This window comes from Citrus sinensis, chromosome 8 (assembly GCF_022201045.2).
Source record: "Citrus sinensis cultivar Valencia sweet orange chromosome 8, DVS_A1.0, whole genome shotgun sequence".
Lineage (NCBI taxonomy): Eukaryota > Viridiplantae > Streptophyta > Magnoliopsida > Sapindales > Rutaceae > Citrus > Citrus sinensis.
Window position 1 is genome coordinate 93,761 of NC_068563.1, and position 22,014 is coordinate 115,774.

Consider the following 22,014-nt stretch of genomic DNA (forward strand, 5'->3'; position numbering starts at 1 on the left):
GAAGTTAACGGATTGGTAGATGGCAAAAGTGTTTTGTCAACTTAGGGTATACGAGTGATACACTTTAAAAGTGTTTACACACGTTTAATATGAGTGTCATTTAAGGGTATATGACTGATAATTTTCCTAAATATATATATATATATATACACACACACAGCACCATACTAAAATAAAAGTATACATATGTATGTATATGTATATATATATATATACAGACAGCACCATACTAAAATAAAAGAAAAGGCCAGAGTAAGGGGGACACTTTTTACTTAAATAAGTTCCTCGAAGCCTAATAAACTCGCACGGTGCTGGTTGCTGAAGTTGAGTTCAGCTTGTGCAAAAACAGCGATCAAAACCCTAGAAAACCCAACCCCACATTAAGATTTGGCATTGTTGGTCAGTTCCTCTCTCCATTTTTATTGTTCACTTGTTCTCGCTTTCATTTCATGTAATAAACCACCATATCATATCAGAATTATTTGCTTCAACCATCAATTTGTTTCTTTAAAGTTTGCTAACTTTCAATTGAATTCTGCTAATTAGTTGGATTTCGTGGGTAAATTTGCTAAGCTTGTTGTCGCACAATTTGTGTTTATTTGAGTGCTTCCACAGTCCGTCGTTAATTGTATGATCCCCATCCCCAAACCCAACACAATATTGCAATTTTTAATTTTATAGTAGCTTTTGTCGGCAACACCATTTTATTTTCCTCAGTTCCTCAGGTCTTGCCTGAAAGTTGAAACAAAGTTCTTAGAGTTTAAAAGCGAATGACTTAAGATAAAACAGTTCCCTTGCTGCTACAGTTGATTTTCAGAGTACATGAATGCCAGCAGACAGAGAACCCTCGGTGGCGGGGGTCATCATGTATTGGACTACTTGAAGCGGATGCAGGCAGAGAATCCTGCTTTCTTTTATGCAGTTCAAAATGACAATGATCACTCTGGTGGAAACATATTTTGGGCAGATGCAACATGCAGAACAAATTATTCTTACTTTGGTGATACTGTTACATTTGACACGAGATACAGGACAAATCGGTATAGGGTTCCATTTGCCTCTTTCGCTGGACTGAACCATCATGGACAGCCTGTGTTGTTTGGGTGTGCCCTAATTCTGAATGAACCCGAGACTTCATTCATTTGGCTGTTTCAGACTTGGCTTCATGCAATGTCTGGATGCCAACCTGTCTCTATCACAACTGACCCAGATCGCTTGATTCAGATTGCTGTTGCACAAGTTCTTCCTGAAACCCGCCATCGATTTTGTAAGTGGGGCATATTCAGAGAAACCCAAGAGAAGCTGGCTCAAATATATCAATCACATCCTACATTTGAAACAGAATTTCAGAAGTGTATTAATGAGCCTGAGACAATTGATGAGTTTGAGTCATCTTGGCAATCACTGCTGGAAAGATACTACGTCATGGATAATGATTGGCTCCAATCAATGTACAATGCACGGCAACAGTGGGTCCCTGTTTATATGCGGGATACCTTTTTTGGGGAATTTTCTATTACTGACAGAAGTGGAGGACACTCATTCTTTGACGGCTATGTGAATGCATCAACCACCATACAGATGTTGATTAAGCAGTATGAGAAAGCTTTAGCAAGTTGGCATGAGAAGGAATTTAAAGCAGATTATGACACCACTAACTGTACACCATTTCTGAAGACACCATCTCCTATGGAAAAACAAGCAGCGAACCTCTATACAAGAAGAGTATTCATGAAATTTCAAGAGGAATTGGTTGAAACGCTTGCTAATTCTGCAACTAAAATTGATGATGCAGGAGCGGTCACCACATATCATGTGGCCAAATTTGGGGAAGACCACAAAGCACGAACTGTCAGTTTTAATTCTATTGAGATGAAAGCTAGCTGCAGCTGCCAGATGTTTGAATATTCGGGAATAATTTGTCGGCATGTATTAGCTGTTTTTAGAGCAAAAAATGTTCTCACACTTCCTTCTCAATATATATTAAAACGATGGACAAGAAACGCCAAGACTGGACCTGCAGCAGATGAGCTTGCATCTGACATGCCAAACAGTGACCGAGAATCTTTAACAGTTCGATATAACAACCTACGCCAGGAAGCAATCAAATATGTAGAAGAAGGGGCAAAATCGATTCATGTCTATAATGTGGCAATGGATGCTTTAAGAGAAGCTGCTAAGAAGGTTACTGCTGCCAAGAATCAAGGTTCTGGAGGCACTGACAGCAGCACTTTTATCAATGGAGGTAGCCAGGACTCACGTGCAGCTGAGGGACCTCAAGCCCCAATACATCAGTCTGTGGTTAGTTTCTCCACTCTAGCAACTGATAGAAACCAGTCTTTACTAGCTTCTAGATAAAAATCTGGTAATACTGATGATTCATCTAATTGTTTGATTAAAACTATTTCTTTCTTTAAATCAAAGCCAGGTAAAGGATAATTCATTCAAGTTAAAAGAGTTGCTAAATTGGTGGAAAGTGATTTGAAAATAAAATTATTTAACTTTCATATGGAGATTCTAGATTTAATTATTATAATTATATGGTCTCGCACCCAAACTTCATTCCCTTTTACAAATTTTGAAATTATGCAATCTCTTTTATCATGGTCAATTCTGAGAGTAAATTTGTTTTAAGTATCCATGTACAACCATTTCCTCCTGTCAGTTCTTTTGTCTTTTTTTTTTTTGGGCAGGGGGGGGGTCATATCGGGGAAAAGATTCTTGTTGTGTTTGTTGTTTCTTCTGATTAATTAGAATTTTTTATTGTCGCTGTTCCTTAGGCTGTCTAATGGTTCTAGCTTCCTCTGGCTGCCTGGACAACTGGTTATAAAAATTAAACTGTGAACTTTATAAGTGTGTAGGTCCATTTTAACTTAAAAGATTTGTGTTCAAGTAAAATTTATTTTCTTTACGCAGAGAAGGAGAAGATACATAGTCTGAAAAGTTTACGGAACTTCTTAGACTCTTAGCACTGAGTCGGTTTCTTCTAAGAATTAGGATCTTTCTTGTTGAAATCTAAACGATCTTTATATTGACCAACTGAAATTTCACAGTTGCTAGAATTGAATCGACAAATTTGAGTACTTCCGCTAGTGATAATTAAGATTTTTATTCATAGTAGAGATTATTTTTCTTCTATGTTTTTGTGCAATATCCTGTCACCTCAGCTTATGGAGTGGAGGCATTGATGAGAAGAAAATAGATCCATTGCCTATGCTTGCTGGCACTTGGACTTCAGTTATGTACTTATGTTTCATTTCATGATGTGTTTTTCTTTACGTTTTCCCCCCTCCCCCTATTAGGATGAAAAGGAGAAGAAAATTCATGAAATGACTGCTGAGTTGGAGAATATAAATCAACGATGTGAAGTGTACAGAGCAAATCTGCTGGCTGTCCTGAGAGATATGGAAGAACAGAAGTTGAAGCTCTCAGTGAAGGTGCAAAATGCAAGGCTTAGTTTGAAAGAGTGAGTGTGATTTCAAGACAACTGCCATTTTGTTTCTTATCCTGTAATTGTATTTTTTTTCAAATAAATGCTTCCCTAATGTAGATTAGACTTTATGTGAGAGACTGCTTAATCTTGACCTGTTCAAGCTAATGCTATTATAGAGCCTACAATCATATTTGAATTGACATTGGCCTTAAGATTGGAGCTATTACTACTCTTCACCTCTCAGACCTTATTTGAGCATCTCTGTTTGTTCATGTTTCTGAACAATGCAAGTCCATATTATCATCCAAACTTTAATCGGTTTTGTGTTGGTTGATTTTTTGTTCTCAAAGTCTTGCGGCAACATTTCATGTTTTTAATGGAAAATCTTTGATGCATTAGGAATCGAATCGACAAAATTTGAGTGCCATAATCATTTCAAATCCTGAATTTTCCAATGTCTTATGATATCAAGTGTAGTGAGTACTGACTAGACTACTGATAATAACTTCAAAAAATGTGATTTAAAACTGCTATTATTCCATTAGCTCTGTTTGTTGACTTCAACCAAAAAATCTCCATTTTATACTTAAACCCAAAAAAAATCTACACAAGCCGAGGTTTTAACTTGTTCTATAATTTAAAAATAACAAAAAGAAAAAGAAAAAGGTTGTTTGGTGACGCACGTGTCGAAGAAAAAGGGAAAAGACAAAAGCGCGCGTGAGTTATTATTAGCTCTGGAGTGTGGGGAAAGCTGCGAACAAACACTGCCACGACGTCGCACCTAGACGGACGGACGCAACTCGCTGTTTGTTTCCACTTTCCTGAAACAAACAAACAAAGAATAAGAAAGACAAGGAACTCAACTCAAACCTAGCATAACAGAATAAGAGGTAGCGTTAGGGTTTAAAATTTTAAAACTCAACCCAACCCGAGCCAACCCCACCCCAAGGATTTGGCTTCTTGTAATTCTATTGTATTTTGTTTCCGCGCTAGCCAACAAGACAACGCTCACACTACAACGCTGTTGCGGGAACAAAACCACCCAAGTAAAGTATGTATGATGCTTCTTCTTCTTCTTCTTTTGCGCCGCCATTGTTTGTTTTATCTTCCTCTTCCATGCTAACTCATTTTCTATTCCTGTTTTATTTGGCTGTACCTGTTACGCCTGCTGTTTTATTTCAAACCCATTCGTTAATTGTTATAAGATTTCTTCTTTTTTTTCATCTGTTTCACATTACACCTTTGAAGATATTGCATGGAACTTTAGTTTATTTCTGGCTCTTTTGCTTGTGTATTATTTATAGACACATTTTAGTTTTTTTTTTTTTTTTTATATAATTATGTGCGGGATGTTGGTTCTTTATTATTTTTAGGAACTTTCAAATTTGTAGTTAAAAGATGAGTGCTAATGGGACGGGTTGTGGCAAGGAAGAAAAGGGAAATGAAGACATGGAGGAGGAGACAGCTCCTGATGTGAATATGAGCGATGGGGAGACAAACATTGATGTCAAAGATCCTCCTTTTTCTTTCCCTGAAAAAAATCAAGATGAAATGTCTAGTGATTTGCAGACTGATAACAATGATGTGATGAGTGTTGGATTACCGTCCAATAACAATGATTCTGTAGACAATCAAACTGCTGATGATGCTAAGGTTAACACCAATGTGGATCGTTTATATGGAAACCATAAAGATTTGAAATTGGAGTCTGTAGATGATGAGGACAAGGATCCTGAATCTGTTGCCGGCACTAATGCTTCAGTTGATGTTATTGCCAAGGAAAATTCTAGAACCAAAAGTGATGGAAGCCTAGTGCATCCGTTGAATCAGCATGAGCACGTTGCAGCTGAGGAGAGGTTGACCAAGATAGAAGTTGAAAATGGTGAAAAGGGGGAGAAGTTAGATGATGATTCTGTTGTTGGTGTAAGTGCCAATGAACTTTCTGGTACTAGAAATGATGGAAGTCATGTGCATCCAATGAACCCAGAATGCGCTGCAGCTAATGAGAGTTCATCAGAGATAAAAGCTGAAAATAATAAGATGGGGGAGAAATTAGACGGTGCCGCAGTTTTTTATGCAAGTGCCAAAAAATTGTCTGGTAGCAAAACTAATGGAAGTCTTAATCAGCTAGAATGTGCCACAGCTGATGAGAGACCCTCAGAGGTAAAAGCTCAAAATGATGAGAAGAGGGAGAAATTAGAGGATGTTTCAGTTGATGTAAGTGCCAGCAAGCTTTATGGTACCAAAAATGATGGAATTGAAAGTCATGTGCTTACGTTAAATCAGCTAGAATTTGCTGAGAGGTCATCAGATATAAAAGCTAAAAATGAAGAAAAGGGGGAGAAATCAGATGATCACATTAGTAAAAATGATGAAAAGAGGGAGAAATTAGATGATGCATTAGTTTTTGAAGTGAGTGTCAACAAACTTTGTGATAGCAAAAATGATGGAATTCATATGCATGCAAAGAATCAGCTGGAAAGTGCTGCAGCTGATGAGAGGTCATTAGAGACAAAAGATGAAGATGACAAAAGAGGGGACAAATTAAATGATGGAGTCGCAGACATGGAGTTGACTCTGGAAAGTGAAGTTAAGGAGTCAAAGCCTGAGGTGGACGTCGGGTATGAAGTTAGTAAGGAAAGCTCAAACCTTTCATTTCTTTTTGAACCTCCTGTTGCTGAAGGTGATGAATCAGGAACAGAGGATGAGCAGGTAGCATTTGCTAAGGAGGTAGAAAATTTTTACAGAGAGAGAAACCTCGAGTTTAAGCACCCGAAGTTTTACAAAGAGGACCTGAATTTGCTCAAGTATGTCTCAGCTGACTATAATCTTTTGATTGTCAATTTTTATTAGAGCTTAACTATATGTTTATTCTGTGCTTCCTTTTGAATAAGGTTATGGAGAGCTGTGATCAAACTTGGTGGCTATGACGAGGTTGGTTTAGTTGGTATCTAGGTTACTTCTGATTTTTCATGTTATCACAGCTCGCATTTTCCTAATTGCTTTATAGAAATGCGTGTCTTGTGAAAACCAAAAAAAAAAAAAAAGGTTATCTTGTGCAATTCCCTGTGAAGCACATCCTTCACTCCTTAAACATGTTGAAGGCACATTAGAAAAAAAATGCATCATAGCTTCAATATGTAGCACATTGAGATCTTTATAAATTATTTCCCATATTTCTTTATATAAAGTAAATGTGACAAAAGGATTGATGACAACTAGGAACTGCTTATCCCTCTCTACATTATTTTAGACAATTCTTTGTTTTACTTAACAATTTCTCCTTCGTCGTCATCTTGTAATGTGCTATATTTCGGTATTGTGTATGTCTACTGGTTCATTGTGTTGCCTATGGTCTATGGAGCCCTTATGTTTATGAAAAGATGTTTATCATCTCTCTCTTCTCCCTTCCTCTCTCCCTCCTTTATGGTAAATTACAATTGTTTTATTTTCTTTTATATATGTTTAATCTACCTTTTTTCTGATTTAATTCATTAAAATTGTTTAATCATACTCAAAATATTTCTTTGTCCGGTTATTTAAAGTTTCTTTCTGTTTGGGGCCATATATAGGTCACTTCATGCAAGTTGTGGAGGCAAGTAGGAGAATCATTCAATCCCCCAAAGTAAGGATAATTCTGTATTTGTTTGATGCATGGCTTGCAAAAAGATGAGGAGTTTGCATTTCATGCTGTGGATTTTTGTACATTAATTTGGGATTTTTGTGCGTTTATCTCCAATTTATTCCCTTAGTGATAATTGTTTGGAGTAATCTTGACGTACTGCAATAATATATATTGCCATACAGAAATTCACTAGGCTTTCAAGCTTATATGGAAGCTACATGTTTATTACTTGCTCCTTATTTTTATACTACTTGTTTGATGGAAGAATTTATTATTTCTTTTGTTTTTTCAGATTTGTTATTCAGAAATTGTAATAGTTTAATAACATGTTTCCTTTCATTTGGACAGGACATGCACCACTGTCTCATGGACATTCCGAATTTTTTATGAGAAGGTCATGCTCTAGTTGCTAACTTCTCTAAGTTTTAGTTTCACATTATTATTTTATTTTGTAAAAAATCTTTCCATGTGGTAGGACTCCTGATCCTTTTTTTTTTTTTTGGGTTGCAGGCTCTACTTGAATATGAGAAGCATAGAATGAGTAATGGAGAGCTTCCTCTTCATGATGGTTCCCTTACAGAGCCAAGTAGAATTGAAAGTCAGGTAATTTGGAAATTGTCTGATTATTTCTTTGTGTATCAAGAAAAGAAACAATTTGCTGTCATTGTCAATGTCGTGGCATATCAAGATTACATTACATTCACTTTGCCTTATCGTCTTGAGCAAGTTTTCTATGCTTCTGGCAAGGGGCGAGGTTATGAACTTCTGTCCGCTGTCTGATTGGAAATTTGCACTGCAAGGAAACAGCCTTGGTGATATTCTGTGTGGAGACCACACATTAAGAGGGATTTAGAAGTGGAAATTCGGTGGTGAAATAAGGAGTTAGTGCACCAAGTGAGGCAGTTGTGGAGTGATTACTTACTAAAAGAATTCTGGAAGTTTATAAACAGCAAAGCAACACAACTTTTCTCAAGATTCCTTTGATTCCCTGTGCAGGCGGCTGGAAGTCAAGCTTTTGGTTCAGGTAGGGCACGAAGGGATGCTGCAGCTCGTGCCATGCAGGGTTGGCATTCTAAGCGTCTTCTTGGTAGTGGTGAGGTTTGTCAGCCAATCATCAAGGTCTGTGGAGAACTTCAGTTTACTATTAATGGAAAGACTTCTTGTTCTTTATTTTTATTAATGTGGGGAAAAAAAAAAAATTTCCTTTGATGATTATCTGATCATTGTTTCCATAACAAGGCATTTCTTTTCTTATTAGGAAAAAAACTCAAGTTGTACACCAAAGAGTGATAGACAGATTAAAAATATAGGTACATATTCAACTGTTGGGATCTCATCCAACCTTTTGGGATGTAGTTCCTTATTTTATTTAAAATATTTTTCTTTGATGGTCAGTTATTGTCCTTTTCTAAAACTTGGTTTATTGACTCAGGTTTGCTGAAGCGTAAGAAGCCATCTACTGTTGAGCATAGTATTCAAGTTGCCAATGTGAAAGCTACAAATCCACAGTTAGGATCTCTGGTTGCTTTTTGGTCTCATCTCAGCTTGTTTAGTATACCAATTTGTATCCTGGCTAATGAGAGTTTCTTGCTTTCTTTTGGCCAGGTTGGATACAATGATAATTGATATTGGACCCCCTGCAGACTGGGTAAAGATTAACGTGCAAAGAACTGTAAGTTTTCTCTTGTTTACTCATATGTAAGCGTAATATTTTGCTTCTGAAAATTTTGCATAATGGAGGTATAACTCTTTTGCTTTTTGGTATAAATGGTCCTACCCAGATTGACTGCTTTGAAGTATATGCTTTAGTTCCTGGGCTTCTGCGAGAGGAGGTATAATTTCTGAAATGAGTATACAAGCGCTTTTTGCCTCATTTTCCAAGCATGGAATTGGACTGTAAGGTCCCTTAGATTTTAGTTTGTAGTTTTGGCCTGTGGGGTGTCAATCATTAAGGCTGCATTTGGAAGGCAGAGTGGGATTGGAGTGGATTAACTTTTTAGGATTAGACTAGACTGGATTAGATTGGACTAGTCTGAATTAATTATATCTAATACTTTCTTTTGTTTGGTGCAATGTCGGGCAGGATTACAATAGTGTTGTCCTATGTTTGATATTATGCCGGATTGGACAATAAAAACAATAATAATTAGTATGGAACGTAAATGAATTATGCTAAAATTTTAACAAAAACTTTTGAAAGAAATTTTCTCCTTTAATTTTATTCTAATGATTATTAACACATTAAATTTATGAAGAAAAGAAAGCCAGCATCTCTTGTTATAATAAAATTTTACATCTCAATAACTTAATCACTATCATAAAATATTATTTACACAAAATGAACTTACAAAAGTAAAATTACATCAAACAATTTTAAGATCCATAAAAATTGTTACATCAATCAAGTTCCTGCAACCAAAATAACACACTAGAACTAAAAACAAAAATCAATTTTAAGATCCATAAAAAGCCAATTTGATTAGAAGATGAAAAATGAAATAAAAAATAATCTTGACTGAAATTGCTTATGTTTGCTAGTTGCTAGTGAGAGTCTGCGAAAGTTAGATAAGAGACATGCCTGAGATTTTGAGTCAAGTCTGGTTTTTGTCATAAATGATAAGGAGAAGTGTGATAAATGAAGACAGTAGCTTTTCATTAAGTCTTGTCCTACCTCAACCCATGTGTAGTGTAGCATTTGTAGCCGAAAATAAAATGAACCAAACATAGGATTAAGGCTCCGTTTGGTACAGCTTATTAAATAGAGCTTATAACAGTAGAGCTTATAGCAGTAGAGTTTATACCAATAGAGCTTTTGGACAAAAAGTCATTGGGTGTTTGGTTGTCAATAAAAAAAAGCACTTTTGAACCATTAAACTATGTGATATTTTTTTATTATATATTTTTAGAAAAGCTCTCTAACCTCTACTCCCAAAAGCTCAAATTTTGGGCTTTTGCTAGTAGAGGTAAATTAGCTTATTTAAGCTAAAAAAACTCTACTAAAAAAATAACCAAACACCATAAAAATTTTAAAAAAGTGCTTATACGATTAAATAAGCACTTATGGCTCTTAAATAAGCCATACCAAACAGGCACTAAGTATTTTCCCCTAAATTATGCTATTCCTATCTTCATCCAAATGGCCTAAGAGGTCTTTATCTGGCTCAACTATTTGAAATTGAGACACAAATGCACATTTCAGTACTTACGTTTACATCCTTGATGCTTGTTTTGTCAGAATTTTGCCTGAAAAGGTTGTCAAGGTTTTGCAAAATCTTTAGTTTTGATTTTGAATAATGTGGATATTTTAGGTGAATGGGTCTGATGTGCGATGTGTAATGATTTGTGTAGTTACAAGGAGATTTATCAGGATGATCATGTTCTCCTTGCTTTTGATGCATATTTTGTTCTCCTTAGCTTTGACTATTGTTTCATGCCCTGTTTTCTAAATAAATCAGGTGCATGTTCAGTCTGACCCAGCTGGCCGTTTGGTTATATCTGGTCAGCCAGAGCACATGGATAATCCTTGGGGTGTGACACCATTCAAAAAGGTTAGTCAAGGATTTAATAGACTTAGTTCTCTTGCATAGTCGCACACAAGTAATTATTGGGTAATGGTTTGTCAGGTAGATTCTTTAAAGTTCCAATCTGATAACCAGTGTATGTTTCGTAGAAATAAAAGATAAATTATTTTCTCTTATTGTTGAATTTTAAGTCCTGAGTATTGCCAATAACACTACCTTCAACTCCAACCAGGGGGAAAAAGGGAAACACAAACACACACGTACATATATACAAATATTTTCTCTTATTTATTGGTTTTCAGTCAAGAAATTTGTACGATTAAATTTTCTTTTCCTCTCTTAGGTTGTTAGCTTACCCTCTCGAATTGATCCACATCAAACATCTGCTGTCGTTACCCTGCATGGCCAGTTGTTTGTGCGTGTCCCATTCGAGCAGTCGGATATGTAGATTTGGAGATGGTTGTCCCTTTCACCATATGCCGTTGTTAGGCCTTCAAGTTGACTGAAGAAGTTGGAAGAGACTTGTATATTCAGAATGTGATGGTTTTGTTGTGTAAGAATCACTTGATTAGTTCATGCTGATTTTAAAGTTCAAGCTTCTATTTTAAATATTTAATTAGTGTAGTATCATAGTTGGACAGAGATGGAAGATTGTGCTTCTTCATTTTTTTTTTTAATTATTATTATATATTTTTTAAAAGAATGGGAGACAAATATTTGGAATCCTGTGCTTGTAAGTTGTAACCTTTGGAATGTTGTCTCTCTGAAAATTATTTCTTTTAAGAGCAATTAGGCTTGGATGTCCTAAGATGGTTTGGGTGATGTCCTAAGATGGTTTGGGTACGCATATTATTTTAGATTTAGAGCATGTAGGCCATTGATGTTGCCTGATATTTTCCTTCTTGTCCCAGTGGTTCCATCTATGTTATAAACTACTTCTCTTTCACTTGCATTGACCTTCATCTTGCCTTTAATACTGTAATTCTTATATTCTTGAGGGTAAGCAAGCTGTGAATCGAAGGCTGTACTACCAGGATTCATGAATGCCTATATTCAAAATGGATATGGCAAAAGCAAATCTCTGTTGGTAAGTGATTTTCTTGTTATCATTCATCAAATATTAAATGGCTTCATTTATTGCAGCTTAAGTTGATTAAACAAGTTAATGCGGATCACATGGTAATATGCGTACCCAAACCACCTTAGGACATGCCACCAACCCGGCAACACATTAGAATAAAGCTTCAGTTACAGACCAGTATGCATAATTCTCAGATTACAAAACAAAACCTTGTATATCTATCATTTAACTTTGCTAAATTTCAATTTGCTAAATTTCAACACTCATTAGAAAGGTAAAGAATAATAGGAGGTCAAGGAAAATGCAAAATCTTCTTGGGTTTGGTTGTTTAGGGGAATTTGAATTCTCCACCAGTTGCCGCAGGTGTGCTTCCTGGGGGGCTGATGGCCATCCAGAGCAGGGAAAGTGTGATTGCAATGAGACCTGACCAGACAAACACAATGGTGGGGGTCTTGCCTCTCCTTCCCATCAAACCTTTGGCGAAAGGATAGAGATGAGCCAACACCCAGAAGCTAAAGAAAGCTCCACCAATGAACTTACTCCACGAAGGATTAGTTGCATAAATTGTCCTTAAAAATGCAATGACCATGGCGACTATATTCACCATGGCAATGACGATTGGTGGAATCATCAAGGAAGTCCATTTGACAACGTAGAGGTCTGCATATATGTCATCATTGTCTTCAGCTGCTGATTTAGTTGTCAATGTGAAAGAGATTTCAATTCCTGCCATCACCTTAAGAAGACCTTGAATAACAGCAGCGAAGTGAGCACTGGTTCCACCGATGACCCAGAACTGCTCGTTTCTCCACCATTCTTCCAATCCTATACCTGACCACTTCACTTCCAGAATGGCCAAACCAATAAGACAAAGGCTTTGAATAAGCAGGTAGACTAAAAATGTGATGTTTAGATTTTTAACAATGAAGTGTCCTGAGATGAGCGAAAGCGCAGGGAGGAAGCAATAGACAATAAGGAATAGTGAAGTGAACGGATAGATTCCGACATTGAGATAAGCCAAGCGCTGCAGGAGCTTGAGTTTTCTAGAGGCAAGAAAAGCATTGTTTCTGGAAAAGAAAATCTCAACAGAACCTGTAGCCCAGCGGAGCACCTGGTGGAGTCGATCAGTGAGATTGATTGGAGCTGAACCACGGAATGCGTCACGCTTTGTGACGCAGTAGACAGAGTGCCAACCACGGTTGTGCATGCGGTAGCCTGTAACAACATCTTCAGTAACTGAACCATAAATCCAACCAACCCTGTCACCCCATTCAGTCTTGTCCTCGTACCAACAAGAAATGACAGAGACAGCTTCAGCAACTGTAGCTGCATCAAGCGGATCTCGGGGGGCCCTGAGCGCACCAGGGGGACGTCCGTAGCTAACAGAAGGATGATCTGCAAGGGGTCGGCCTTGAAATTCAGCAATAGGTATAGATTCTGCCAGCATCGTTGAATTTCCAAACCTCTTGGGCAGTAGGTTCACGTCAAGATCAGAATCAAAGTCCGTGGGATTCAAGGCATGCATCTCAGTGTCTTTATTTTGAGGATTCTTATTAGGATCTGGTGGGTCAAATCCATACAGAGCAAATCTCCTGAACATGGTCCCCGTTCCCACATAAAAAGGCCCCTAAAGGTAAGAGAAAAGGAGTTAGTCGTGTTCACATACACAGCAAGTACTTGCGTATATATACACTAGTGGCGTTACTAGCTTAGTTTAGCTTACCTGCAGACCATCGAGGGCACGCATATTGCCATCAAAAAAGACAGTATTGTTATTAGCATATCTGTCAGAAGGATCAATGCCTTCGAATCTCTGTGGAAACTGAATGTAGCAGATATCTTCACCACCTTTGTCCATCATAAAGCACATTCCTTCACGAATAGCTTTACAGTTATAGATATAGTGATCGCAGTCAAGATTGAGTATGAATGGGCCATTTGATAGAATGGCTGACGCTCGTACCAGAGCATTCATAGCACCAGCTTTCTTGTTATGCTCATACCCTGGTCGTTTCTCACGGGACATATACACAAACAGTGGAAGCCTTATATCAACGTCTGTAAAGTCTATGAGCTTATCATCATCTGCACTTCCCATTAATGGATCAGGGCTAGGTGGCTTCAGCATCACCTGAAGAATACCTGAATGGTCACCTTTGGCATGTTCACTGGTCGGAACTGTCCAAGTCCCAGGCCAGTGAGTGCCATCAGCCATCCATGTAGCCTTTTGTACCTTTATCGGTTCTGTAGGGTCAGCCCCGCCCTCCCTCATATGTTTAATCATCTTCATTTCCTCTCTTGCATTGAAAGCATCTGATCTTCTTCTGATTGAGTCGGGAAGCCCATTGATTCTGACTTTGAATTCATCGTATTCTCTCTTTATCTTCCTTCTATCCTTGACAAAATCAGTCCTGCTCTTGTTCTTTGTTGGGTCAATTTTTAAGCTGAAGTAACTGTCAGGATTCCTAGGCTCAATATTATGCTTTCTACAAAATGGAACCCATAAATCAGCAAAGCTTGCAGCCTCAGCCATTGCCTCAAAAGTAAGAAGGGCACCTCCATCATCAGAAACGTAGCATGCAAGCTTCTCCACAGGGTAATCAACGGCCAGAATGGAAAGGATTGTGTTGGCAGTGGTAAGGGGAGGCTCTTTTTCGGGATCGGCTGTGGATACATACATGTCAATACCAGGGAGGTCAGAGCGGCCGGTGGGATTGGAAGGTGATGGCATATCAAACTTGTCACGCAGGACCTCAAGGTCAGTAGAACGGTTGACTGGAAAGAGCTTGGGAAACTGATCCAGGATCCAGGAGAAAGCAAACCAAATCTCGCACGAAACTGACATGAGCCACAACCATATTGCATCAGTATTTGGATTTACCACTCTCCAGTGTAAGAAAAACCCCAAAATCACAAATCGAATGGCGATAAACAACCTATAAGGGCTGATGATGGCTGCTGGGATAGGCAATGTCCTACTAAGGGGCTTCCAAGGTTTATCGGAATTATCTGGCATGCCTCCTTTGAAACCATCTTCTCCATCATCACCATACATGTCGTCTTGAGGCCAAAATGCGTTGCCATAACCGTAAGTACCTTTAGTCTCAAACAACCACCTGTTGTGATCAAATTCTCCATTTTGGTTCCTCTTCATCATGGTCATGTTGCTGTTACCCCCATCTTTATTCGGAGCTGGCAACGGCAGAGCACCGCTTGAAAAATCGGGTATCTCATCATCGTAATCTCCCAGTTTATAAGGCTCCTTGCAACCGGGGCACAGTCCGGTGTCCTTTTGGGCATCCATGTAGCAGTCTCTGCATATTTTGAACCTGACGACAACATGCGTGCATGCATGAATTATATATATATATATATATAAATATTTGTGTACAATGAGAATGCATAACATTTCAAAATAATACATCAATATTAATCATATATACATATTAAGAGTTAATAACAATCAATAGCACCTACCTGCACTCACAAGGGATGATATCATTTCCCCTCTCGTCCTTCATGGCCTTACCATCACAAGCAGGCATGCCACAGGAAGAACCCTTGGCTCCAGCCATCTGAGGATGATTAACCTGAGACTCAATGACCTTATCCATGAGATGAGCCCGCGTGACACTATTGAATCCTCCAGTAAAAAGAGAATTAGAAACGTATTGCTCTTCAGCCTTGACAGCAACAGATGATGAGTCCATGGGCTGATTATCTGGCGTAGGAGGGATGTGAACCGTGTAGTTCATATAATCTCCAGAAAACTCACCTGACATATCAAGATCTTCTCTTGAAAGACTCACATATCGCCCACTTGACGTTCTTCTTGCAAATTTAACTGTCTGTCCACTTGATGATGTACGACCGCTCGGAGAGTCCTTTGCACCCCCGCTGCTGCCGCTTCTTACTTTCTTAGATGGTTGGGACGAAAGGGATGCCATGGTTGATTAATACTTTATATACATATAAGATTTTTTGTATAATTATTTTTGTTCTTGATCTTGATCTTGATCGACCCACTTATTAACATACATTCATTAGCTTAACTACAACTAGCAACCTGCGGCTTCATGCACGCATGGCCTTGGCCTTGGCCTTCTTCTTCTTCTTCTATAAGCATCATTTTCAATAATTCACGGGAGATAAACGCGTATCTATATATATATTTAAGTTAAGAACAAGAAGAATAATAATATTGCATCTTCGGGCTATGTGAGCATAATTAATCCCATGGGACTGGGGCACAAATCGGCAAAGAAATTGTGATCATTCAATCCTCAAGTTTAGTCCGGCATATTAGGGGACCAAAATTGGGAAGTGCATCTAGGAATTTGGTTGAAAGAAAGATTGGATTCATGGTGAGAGACCAAGTCCTACATATTGCTATTTGTAGAGGGGTCTGTTTTACGACTTTCACGGACGATCATGCATTCTCCATTTATAATACTCTCACGTTGTGTGTTTCCCTCATTTTTAATATATTCAATTAATTCAAAACAAAATTCTCGACTTTAAGGGCAGATTTTTCAAGCTGTTTTTTTTTTTATTTTTTTGGGTGACCTTCGGGTTTGAATGTTGGGGCTAAAAATTAATTTAACTTTTACTCTTTCGTTATCTTTAAAATAAAAAAAGAAAATTAAAATTCATGTTTCTAAACAAGTTACAGATGACTATGGATGCAGCGAAAAGAATAAAGTGCTGCACTTATAAAGTTGGATAAAAAAAATAGTATACGACGTGTTGATTAGTAATTGGAGATAAAAATTATCACATTAATTAAATAATGGGATAATACAATCAATTTAAGTTTACATAATATATGTCAGTTGTCAGTTGTCAAGTCCTTGAATAATGGTGTAATAACTCAAGTTCCACTGTCGAGTAATAACAGTATAATAATAATTCATTTTCACTTGACATAATGTGAGTCGTACGTGTGGATTATGATGGATACAAAACTTTATTTGTAAGCATAGCATTTTTTGTTACGGTGGAACTGGAAATTCGAACGCGTCTTAAAATCAGACTGGACAATCAAGAGTTGATATGTCCTCTCTTCTGGTTGTATTTAGCATTCTTTATACAGACCAGACAGGGAATTTTTAGCAGATCCTCCTCGCCTAGAATGAGTTGACAGGTGAGGCCCGTGGCACACTCGAGAGCTTTCAGGAAGGACCAAGAGACGCAATTAATGATGCAAACTTTAAAGGTCTTCTTGATAGAATCAACTTATTAATTAGACAACAGTACAGTACAGTACAGTACAGTACAGTACAGTACAGTATATGTGCGTGCGGATTGAGCTGAGAATATAATAGAGAAGAGAAGGTTAACATGGCCTAAAATAGAAAGCTTTGAGCAATTGGGTACTTAATTCTGTTTCTGACAAAATCTGATTTACATATACTGCGTACAAAGAGTACTATACTTTGAAATTACTCAATGTTATCACCAATAAAAATGCATGTAGCTACTCTGATCTCCTCTACTTCTAGGCTGAGACCTTCCATTCCAGTGTGGAAGAATATATATAATCGCCTCATGATCTAATTCGGGAATCTCAATTCTCAAGTTTTATAAAAAATTCAAGACGAATTTATAACATTATAAACAATCTTTTTTTTATCATTTTCGAACATTATAAATTTCACCTCGCACTTAAATATAATCTGGGATTTTTTGTGCATGTGTGTGTGTGTGTTTCACATGAGGAGCTCAAGAACAAGGCATCATTGTGACTCAAAGTACTTGAGAGCGACTGAAGAATAATGCAATAATATAATTAACCATTTACCAAAAAAAAAAAAAAAAAAAGACAACCTCCTCACCAAAATGCGTGTTAATTAATTTTTCAAGTCTCAACATGTCATAATTCCAATACCAACAATTTGTCATCACATTTCTGGGAATTAGGGTTTTTCTTTTCTGCCCGAGATGTTGGTTTTGAGAATCTTTTATTTTGTTTTTGATTAGCAACAGCAAAGGTGTTCAAATTTTGCAGGCTTGGCCAGTAATTTGTTAACTGACATCACATTTTTCCTTAAACCAGTATGCACACTACATGAGACTCAAACTCAAAATCCAAGAATTTTTATTAATTAAGCAGCACACACAATGTATGAGACTCAAACCCAAGACCTAAGACTTAATATTAAACCTGAGACTTCATATTAACCACCATTGGAACTAAACCTTAATCTCAAAACAACTACTTAGTTTGACTGAATATGTAAATATTTGCCACAAACATATATAGCAAAATCTTGAACATTCTTTAAATAAGATCAAATGTTGCATTCACAAGTAGTAGTTGGGAAATGTAGTGAACATGATTTAAACTGGAATCAGTTTTAGTTTTAATAATTATAACCTCATTGTCATTCCGTAATATATATGTGTGTGCAATTAGTCTTTAATTAGTTAAATAAATACATAGATTAGTTATCATGACAGAAAGGGAAATGATGAAATGGATTAGAAGAAAAACCCTAAAATTTTGCATTATTAAGGCAAATTGAGATTTCCTTATCAAGTATGCAACTGACTGTCTGAATGGTTGAAATGCAAATGGAAAAAGAAGAAATTAAATCGTGCAGATCATAGAAGCTAAATATAGAGAAAAAATTGTGTGAGACGAGCGTTTCAAATTTGTATATGAATTTGGGAACTTACAGGATTATTAGAAGCTTCAAGAATGTCAGTCCCACGCACAAGTAATATTAAAGAGATCCCCATCTTCGTATAATATATATGTTTTCTGATCATCTCGTGCACAAGTCACAAGTGGTTTTGTCTCAGCAATAACCATTTATATCTGCTCACTGCTGCTAGCTAGCTGTAAATATATATGGGGCAAAAGTTTGGATCATCTGGCTGGCTGGATGGCTAAAGCGATCATCTGTATTCTTCAATTAATTGATTAATTAATGTCCAAACAGACTACGCTTGAAAATTATATATATATATAAATATATGTAATCTGTAACAGAGAGGAAATATAAAATTAGATACATATATAATAATAATTAATTGAGAATTAATCATAATGATAATCCACATATAGCTAATTGCGAGCTAGAATGGTGGCTGCCTTGTAGTAGTAGCAGCATTATTACCAGTAGTAGTACCAGTGCTGCTCCAATTGCCTGCGGCAAAAACGTCACCACCACCACCACCACCACTAAATGGATAATTAATTCCCATATTCATAATTCCCAAATTATGAAAAGGCCAAGGCACGCCACCGTCTCCCAATTGTCCGCCGCCACCTGTCACTCCTGAAGACTGAGAGGCTGCCGGTGGTGGCGTAGTGGAGTCTGCATCCTCCTGAAGCTCAAGGGGTAACCTATCGTAGACTGCATTTGCAAAAGAAGCGGCCATCAAAACCACAGTACCTGAAGCAGTCAAAGGGCCCACCACGCTCCCTCCGACAACTTGGCCCTGCCCACCTGCTAAATATATAGTCAAGCCACCAGCTCCGGGGGGTGCCGGAGGTGGAAGTGAAGTTCCAGTGAGTGACAAAATCTCAAAGCGGCCGTGAAGTGTTATGTTGACAGCACCACCAGCGCTACTAGCACTGCTGCTGCCACCAGCTCCAGCTGGTGGTTGCCTGAGTGTGACATTAGTAACAGCTCCAGTTCCGCTGAGAATACAAACACCACGGCCACGACGCCTTGCATAGGTTGAAACGGAGTCCACAATGTCAGCGCCAGATGATATTTCAAGGACATGGGATCTAAGTGCATTAGGGGTGTCTCTAGTTACGATTATTGGTGGCTTCTGCTTGTTCTTTGAACCCGCAGGACGTCCGCGAGGCCTCCGCCCCGCACCGCCGCCGCCGCCTGAACCAGAACCAGAACTGGTAGTGTTATTGCCTCCTGCTGCTGCGGACTGATCATGACTTCTTTCATCGATATCTTTGTCCGCTGAATCTGCTTGGTGGTGTTGGGGTTGTAGCTGCAGCTCGGATGGCCCCAACAGCTGATGAACATACCCTGACATTTATTTATTTATTTTTATAAAATTCCCTATTTTAACAATTATTCTTGTTTAATTCTCTCCACCAAGCTACCAATCGATGAGATGTTAAAAAGACAACAAGAAATTAATAAGGAAACCCTTTTTTTCTTTTTCTTTTTTTGTGAACCCCAAAATTGAGAAGCTATATATACATAAAATTAAAAAAAAAAACAAAAACAAAAAGTATGAACTAGCTAGCTGAAAAAAACCCTAATGCTCTCTGGAGTTGACAGAGCAAGCGTTTATTAAACAATTGTTTCAACTGCATCATCAACAACTAATTACCGTGCTTGAGCTCTCTCTCGCTCTCTCTCTCTCTCTCTCTCTCTCTCTGCGTGTGTGTGTGTGTATATGTATATATGCATTAAGCGCGCTAGGTTTCAAGGACAGCAAAACAAGAAAGAAATTTTCAAGGCTGAAAACAATGTGCTGACAGTAGTTAATTATGTGATAGCCCTTAGTTTTCTTTTTCTTTTTTTCCCTGTAGGCGTTGGATTCTTGATGTGTGCTCAGATCCAGATTTGTGTAGAAGAAAGGAATATAAGAGGGAGAAGCTAGGTTAAAAAAAAGGGGAGGGGGGGGCTAATTGAATAACCTAATTGGCCAGAAAGATTACTAATGGTTATAATAATATATAACATTTATTATTCCTCAAAATCTCTCATGAGTTTGAATGTCTGAAAACCAAGCCTCTTGAATGGAATGCCATTCAAAGAGAGGACTATGAGCAAGTTAAAAAAGAAGAAAGAAAAAAGGAAGATTATGATAATTAACCAGTTTCGAAGAAACTTCAATGAAAAAGCTAAGCTCAAAAAATTATTATATTAAAGAATTGGCATAAGCATGCTTCGGTGACACTGAAGGTATGAATTCTTGATGCATTTAGGAAAATGTTAATCCAATGCGACAAAATCATAATCCAAGGAACTGTGCAGAAAGTATGTTCGTAATTAATAATATGGCACATAAGTCAAATTAAGTGAGCTCTGATAATGCCTTAAACGAATCAGTTAATGACAGATATATGTACATAGGGCAGGCAAGTAGTAGCTAATTGGAAAATAAATATTACGGTTGTTACTGCCTAATAGCAGCTAATTGGGAAAAATTGGAATATATATATATATTTTTTTTGTCTTAAACAAAAGGTATCATGGGAGGGTCGGGAGTCACCTTTAAGTTCGTACCACAATTTAGATTAAAAGTATTTGTTCGAATCGAGAGACATAGGTTGAGTCACCTTTAAGTTTGTACCACAACTTAGATTAGAAGTATCCGTTCGAATCAAGAGGCACAAGTTCTCCCAATAAAGACGACTTTCATGCGACTCGAAGTGGAAAGTAAACTCAGTCAAACCATTTAAGGGGACTTCATTACCAATAGAGTCAACACTTTATTAGTAAAAAAAATAAAAAAAATTAGAATATATGGTGGTGATGGTCAAAGGCAAACAGTTAATTAAGCAGCATGGCCAAACGTGTCGGTCACGTGAGAGGTGTCGGGACATCGGAACTTGGCCAATCTTATCCCAAGCTGACCTGAAGGACTACCACGTATACATACGGTGTGTGGATAATTACACTATTCGTATCTTGTATGCAAAGATCATTTGAGAAAACGTTTCATGGCCCTTTTTTTATTCTCATAAGTGGACCTCCCATTACATTATAGGTTGTTTTTCCCTTTAATCAAAATTATTTGAAGGATCTATCATCCACATGCCGTGCATTATGGTTCGTGGATAATATTATAAAAATATCAATTGGAATTTTTATATTATTTAGCCTGCTTTCTTGAGCCACCAAAAAGGCAAGGGTCACTTACTTGGTTAAACGGAGAAAAAGAAAACATTAATTGGAAGTTTAATTAGTACTTCTTTTATATAAGTGGATGTAATGATTAGTATGTGCATGATCTAATAAATGATTATTATGTGCATGATCTAATAATTTTACGGACCAGCAAAATATTAATAGAGAAACTACATCCTAACAACAGTAAATCTAACAATAAAAAATCATCAAATTTCATTTATTTACAGTAGCTAGAACGGCTTCCATTTAAAAGTTCGAAGCAGGTATGGTAATTATACCCGTAAATCTGTTCAAATTCGTACGTCAAAATTCGCTCGTTATGGATAATTTTACTGGTTGCGGGTGGTTTTATATAACAAATTAAAACCCACACTTGGATGCAGGTGAATTTGGTATTAACCCAATATCCGGTGGACATCCGCATGAATATCCGTTAGATCCGTAATTATTTTTTTAAAATATTTTTTAATTTAATTTTACTTGAAAAAAAATTAAATCTAAAAAATTTCTAAAAA

At 37.3% G+C, this 22,014-nt stretch overlaps 4 protein-coding genes across 9 annotated transcripts; 2 read left to right on the top strand and 2 right to left on the bottom strand.

Moving 5' to 3' along the window:
* The first annotated feature begins 227 nt into the window (after nt 1-227).
* LOC102628464 (protein FAR1-RELATED SEQUENCE 9) lies at nt 228-3,669 on the top strand. Of its 2 annotated transcripts, none has more exons than XM_006486492.4 (3): nt 228-399; nt 726-2,301; nt 3,303-3,669. In XM_006486492.4, the coding sequence occupies exons 2-3, from the start codon at nt 823-825 to the stop codon at nt 3,468-3,470; spliced, it is 1,647 nt and encodes a 548-aa protein (XP_006486555.2). In that variant the 5' UTR covers nt 228-399; nt 726-822; the 3' UTR covers nt 3,471-3,669. The 2 variants fall into 2 exon arrangements, with proteins under 2 accessions (XP_006486555.2, XP_006486556.2); XM_006486493.3 differs by having other exon boundaries at nt 807-2,301.
* Nucleotides 3,670-4,156: 487 nt separating this feature from the next.
* On the top strand, nt 4,157-11,336 carry LOC102629123 (AT-rich interactive domain-containing protein 5-like). Of its 3 annotated transcripts, none has more exons than XM_006486496.4 (13): nt 4,157-4,488; nt 4,807-6,240; nt 6,328-6,367; nt 7,006-7,058; nt 7,407-7,452; nt 7,569-7,661; nt 8,055-8,177; nt 8,317-8,368; nt 8,491-8,566; nt 8,664-8,730; nt 8,840-8,890; nt 10,514-10,606; nt 10,923-11,336. In XM_006486496.4, the coding sequence occupies exons 2-13, from the start codon at nt 4,832-4,834 to the stop codon at nt 11,025-11,027; spliced, it is 2,208 nt and encodes a 735-aa protein (XP_006486559.2). In that variant the 5' UTR covers nt 4,157-4,488; nt 4,807-4,831; the 3' UTR covers nt 11,028-11,336. The 3 variants fall into 3 exon arrangements, with proteins under 3 accessions (XP_006486559.2, XP_006486560.2, XP_006486558.2); XM_006486497.4 differs by having other exon boundaries at nt 4,157-4,484; nt 4,825-6,240; XM_006486495.4 differs by having other exon boundaries at nt 4,158-4,484.
* A 37-nt stretch (nt 11,337-11,373) lies between these two features.
* LOC102606902 (cellulose synthase-like protein D4) lies at nt 11,374-16,129 on the bottom strand. Its single transcript, XM_006486774.3, has 3 exons — nt 15,138-16,129; nt 13,384-14,989; nt 11,374-13,287 (listed from the first exon to the last, which is right to left on the bottom strand). The coding sequence occupies exons 1-3, from the start codon at nt 15,605-15,607 to the stop codon at nt 11,989-11,991; spliced, it is 3,375 nt and encodes a 1,124-aa protein (XP_006486837.1). The 5' UTR covers nt 15,608-16,129; the 3' UTR covers nt 11,374-11,988.
* Nucleotides 16,130-16,507: 378 nt separating this feature from the next.
* Nucleotides 16,508-20,450, bottom strand: LOC102607186 (AT-hook motif nuclear-localized protein 25-like). Of its 3 annotated transcripts, none has more exons than XR_008050822.1 (3): nt 18,782-20,450; nt 18,339-18,564; nt 16,525-16,969 (listed from the first exon to the last, which is right to left on the bottom strand). XR_008050822.1 is itself a non-coding variant. In XM_052431709.1 (2 exons), the coding sequence occupies exons 1-2, from the start codon at nt 19,665-19,667 to the stop codon at nt 18,494-18,496; spliced, it is 957 nt and encodes a 318-aa protein (XP_052287669.1). In that variant the 5' UTR covers nt 19,668-20,450; the 3' UTR covers nt 16,508-18,493. The 3 variants fall into 3 exon arrangements, 1 of the variants encoding a protein (XP_052287669.1); XR_008050821.1 differs by having other exon boundaries at nt 16,530-16,828; XM_052431709.1 differs by having other exon boundaries at nt 16,508-18,564.
* Nucleotides 20,451-22,014: the final 1,564 nt, after the last annotated feature.

Excerpts from the sequence above, each read along its gene's own strand:
- LOC102628464 (XM_006486492.4), top strand. The coding sequence starts at position 823 with ATGAATGCCAGCAGACAGAGAACCCTCGGTGGCGGGGGTCATCATGTA. Across the intron at positions 2,302-3,302 it reads CCCCAATACATCAGTCTGTG|GATGAAAAGGAGAAGAAAAT; the intron begins GTTAGTTTCTCC and ends TCCCCCTATTAG.
- LOC102629123 (XM_006486496.4), top strand. The coding sequence starts at position 4,832 with ATGAGTGCTAATGGGACGGGTTGTGGCAAGGAAGAAAAGGGAAATGAA. Across the intron at positions 7,059-7,406 it reads GAATCATTCAATCCCCCAAA|GACATGCACCACTGTCTCAT; the intron begins GTAAGGATAATT and ends TCATTTGGACAG. Across the intron at positions 10,607-10,922 it reads GTGTGACACCATTCAAAAAG|GTTGTTAGCTTACCCTCTCG; the intron begins GTTAGTCAAGGA and ends TTCCTCTCTTAG.
- LOC102606902 (XM_006486774.3), bottom strand. The coding sequence starts at position 15,607 with ATGGCATCCCTTTCGTCCCAACCATCTAAGAAAGTAAGAAGCGGCAGC. Across the intron at positions 14,990-15,137 it reads ATCATCCCTTGTGAGTGCAG|GTTCAAAATATGCAGAGACT; the intron begins GTAGGTGCTATT and ends TGTTGTCGTCAG. Across the intron at positions 13,288-13,383 it reads GTGCCCTCGATGGTCTGCAG|GGGCCTTTTTATGTGGGAAC; the intron begins GTAAGCTAAACT and ends TCTTACCTTTAG.
- LOC102607186 (XM_052431709.1), bottom strand. The coding sequence starts at position 19,667 with ATGTCAGGGTATGTTCATCAGCTGTTGGGGCCATCCGAGCTGCAGCTA. Across the intron at positions 18,565-18,781 it reads CAGCACTGGTACTACTACTG|ATGATCGCTTTAGCCATCCA; the intron begins GTAATAATGCTG and ends TGAAGAATACAG.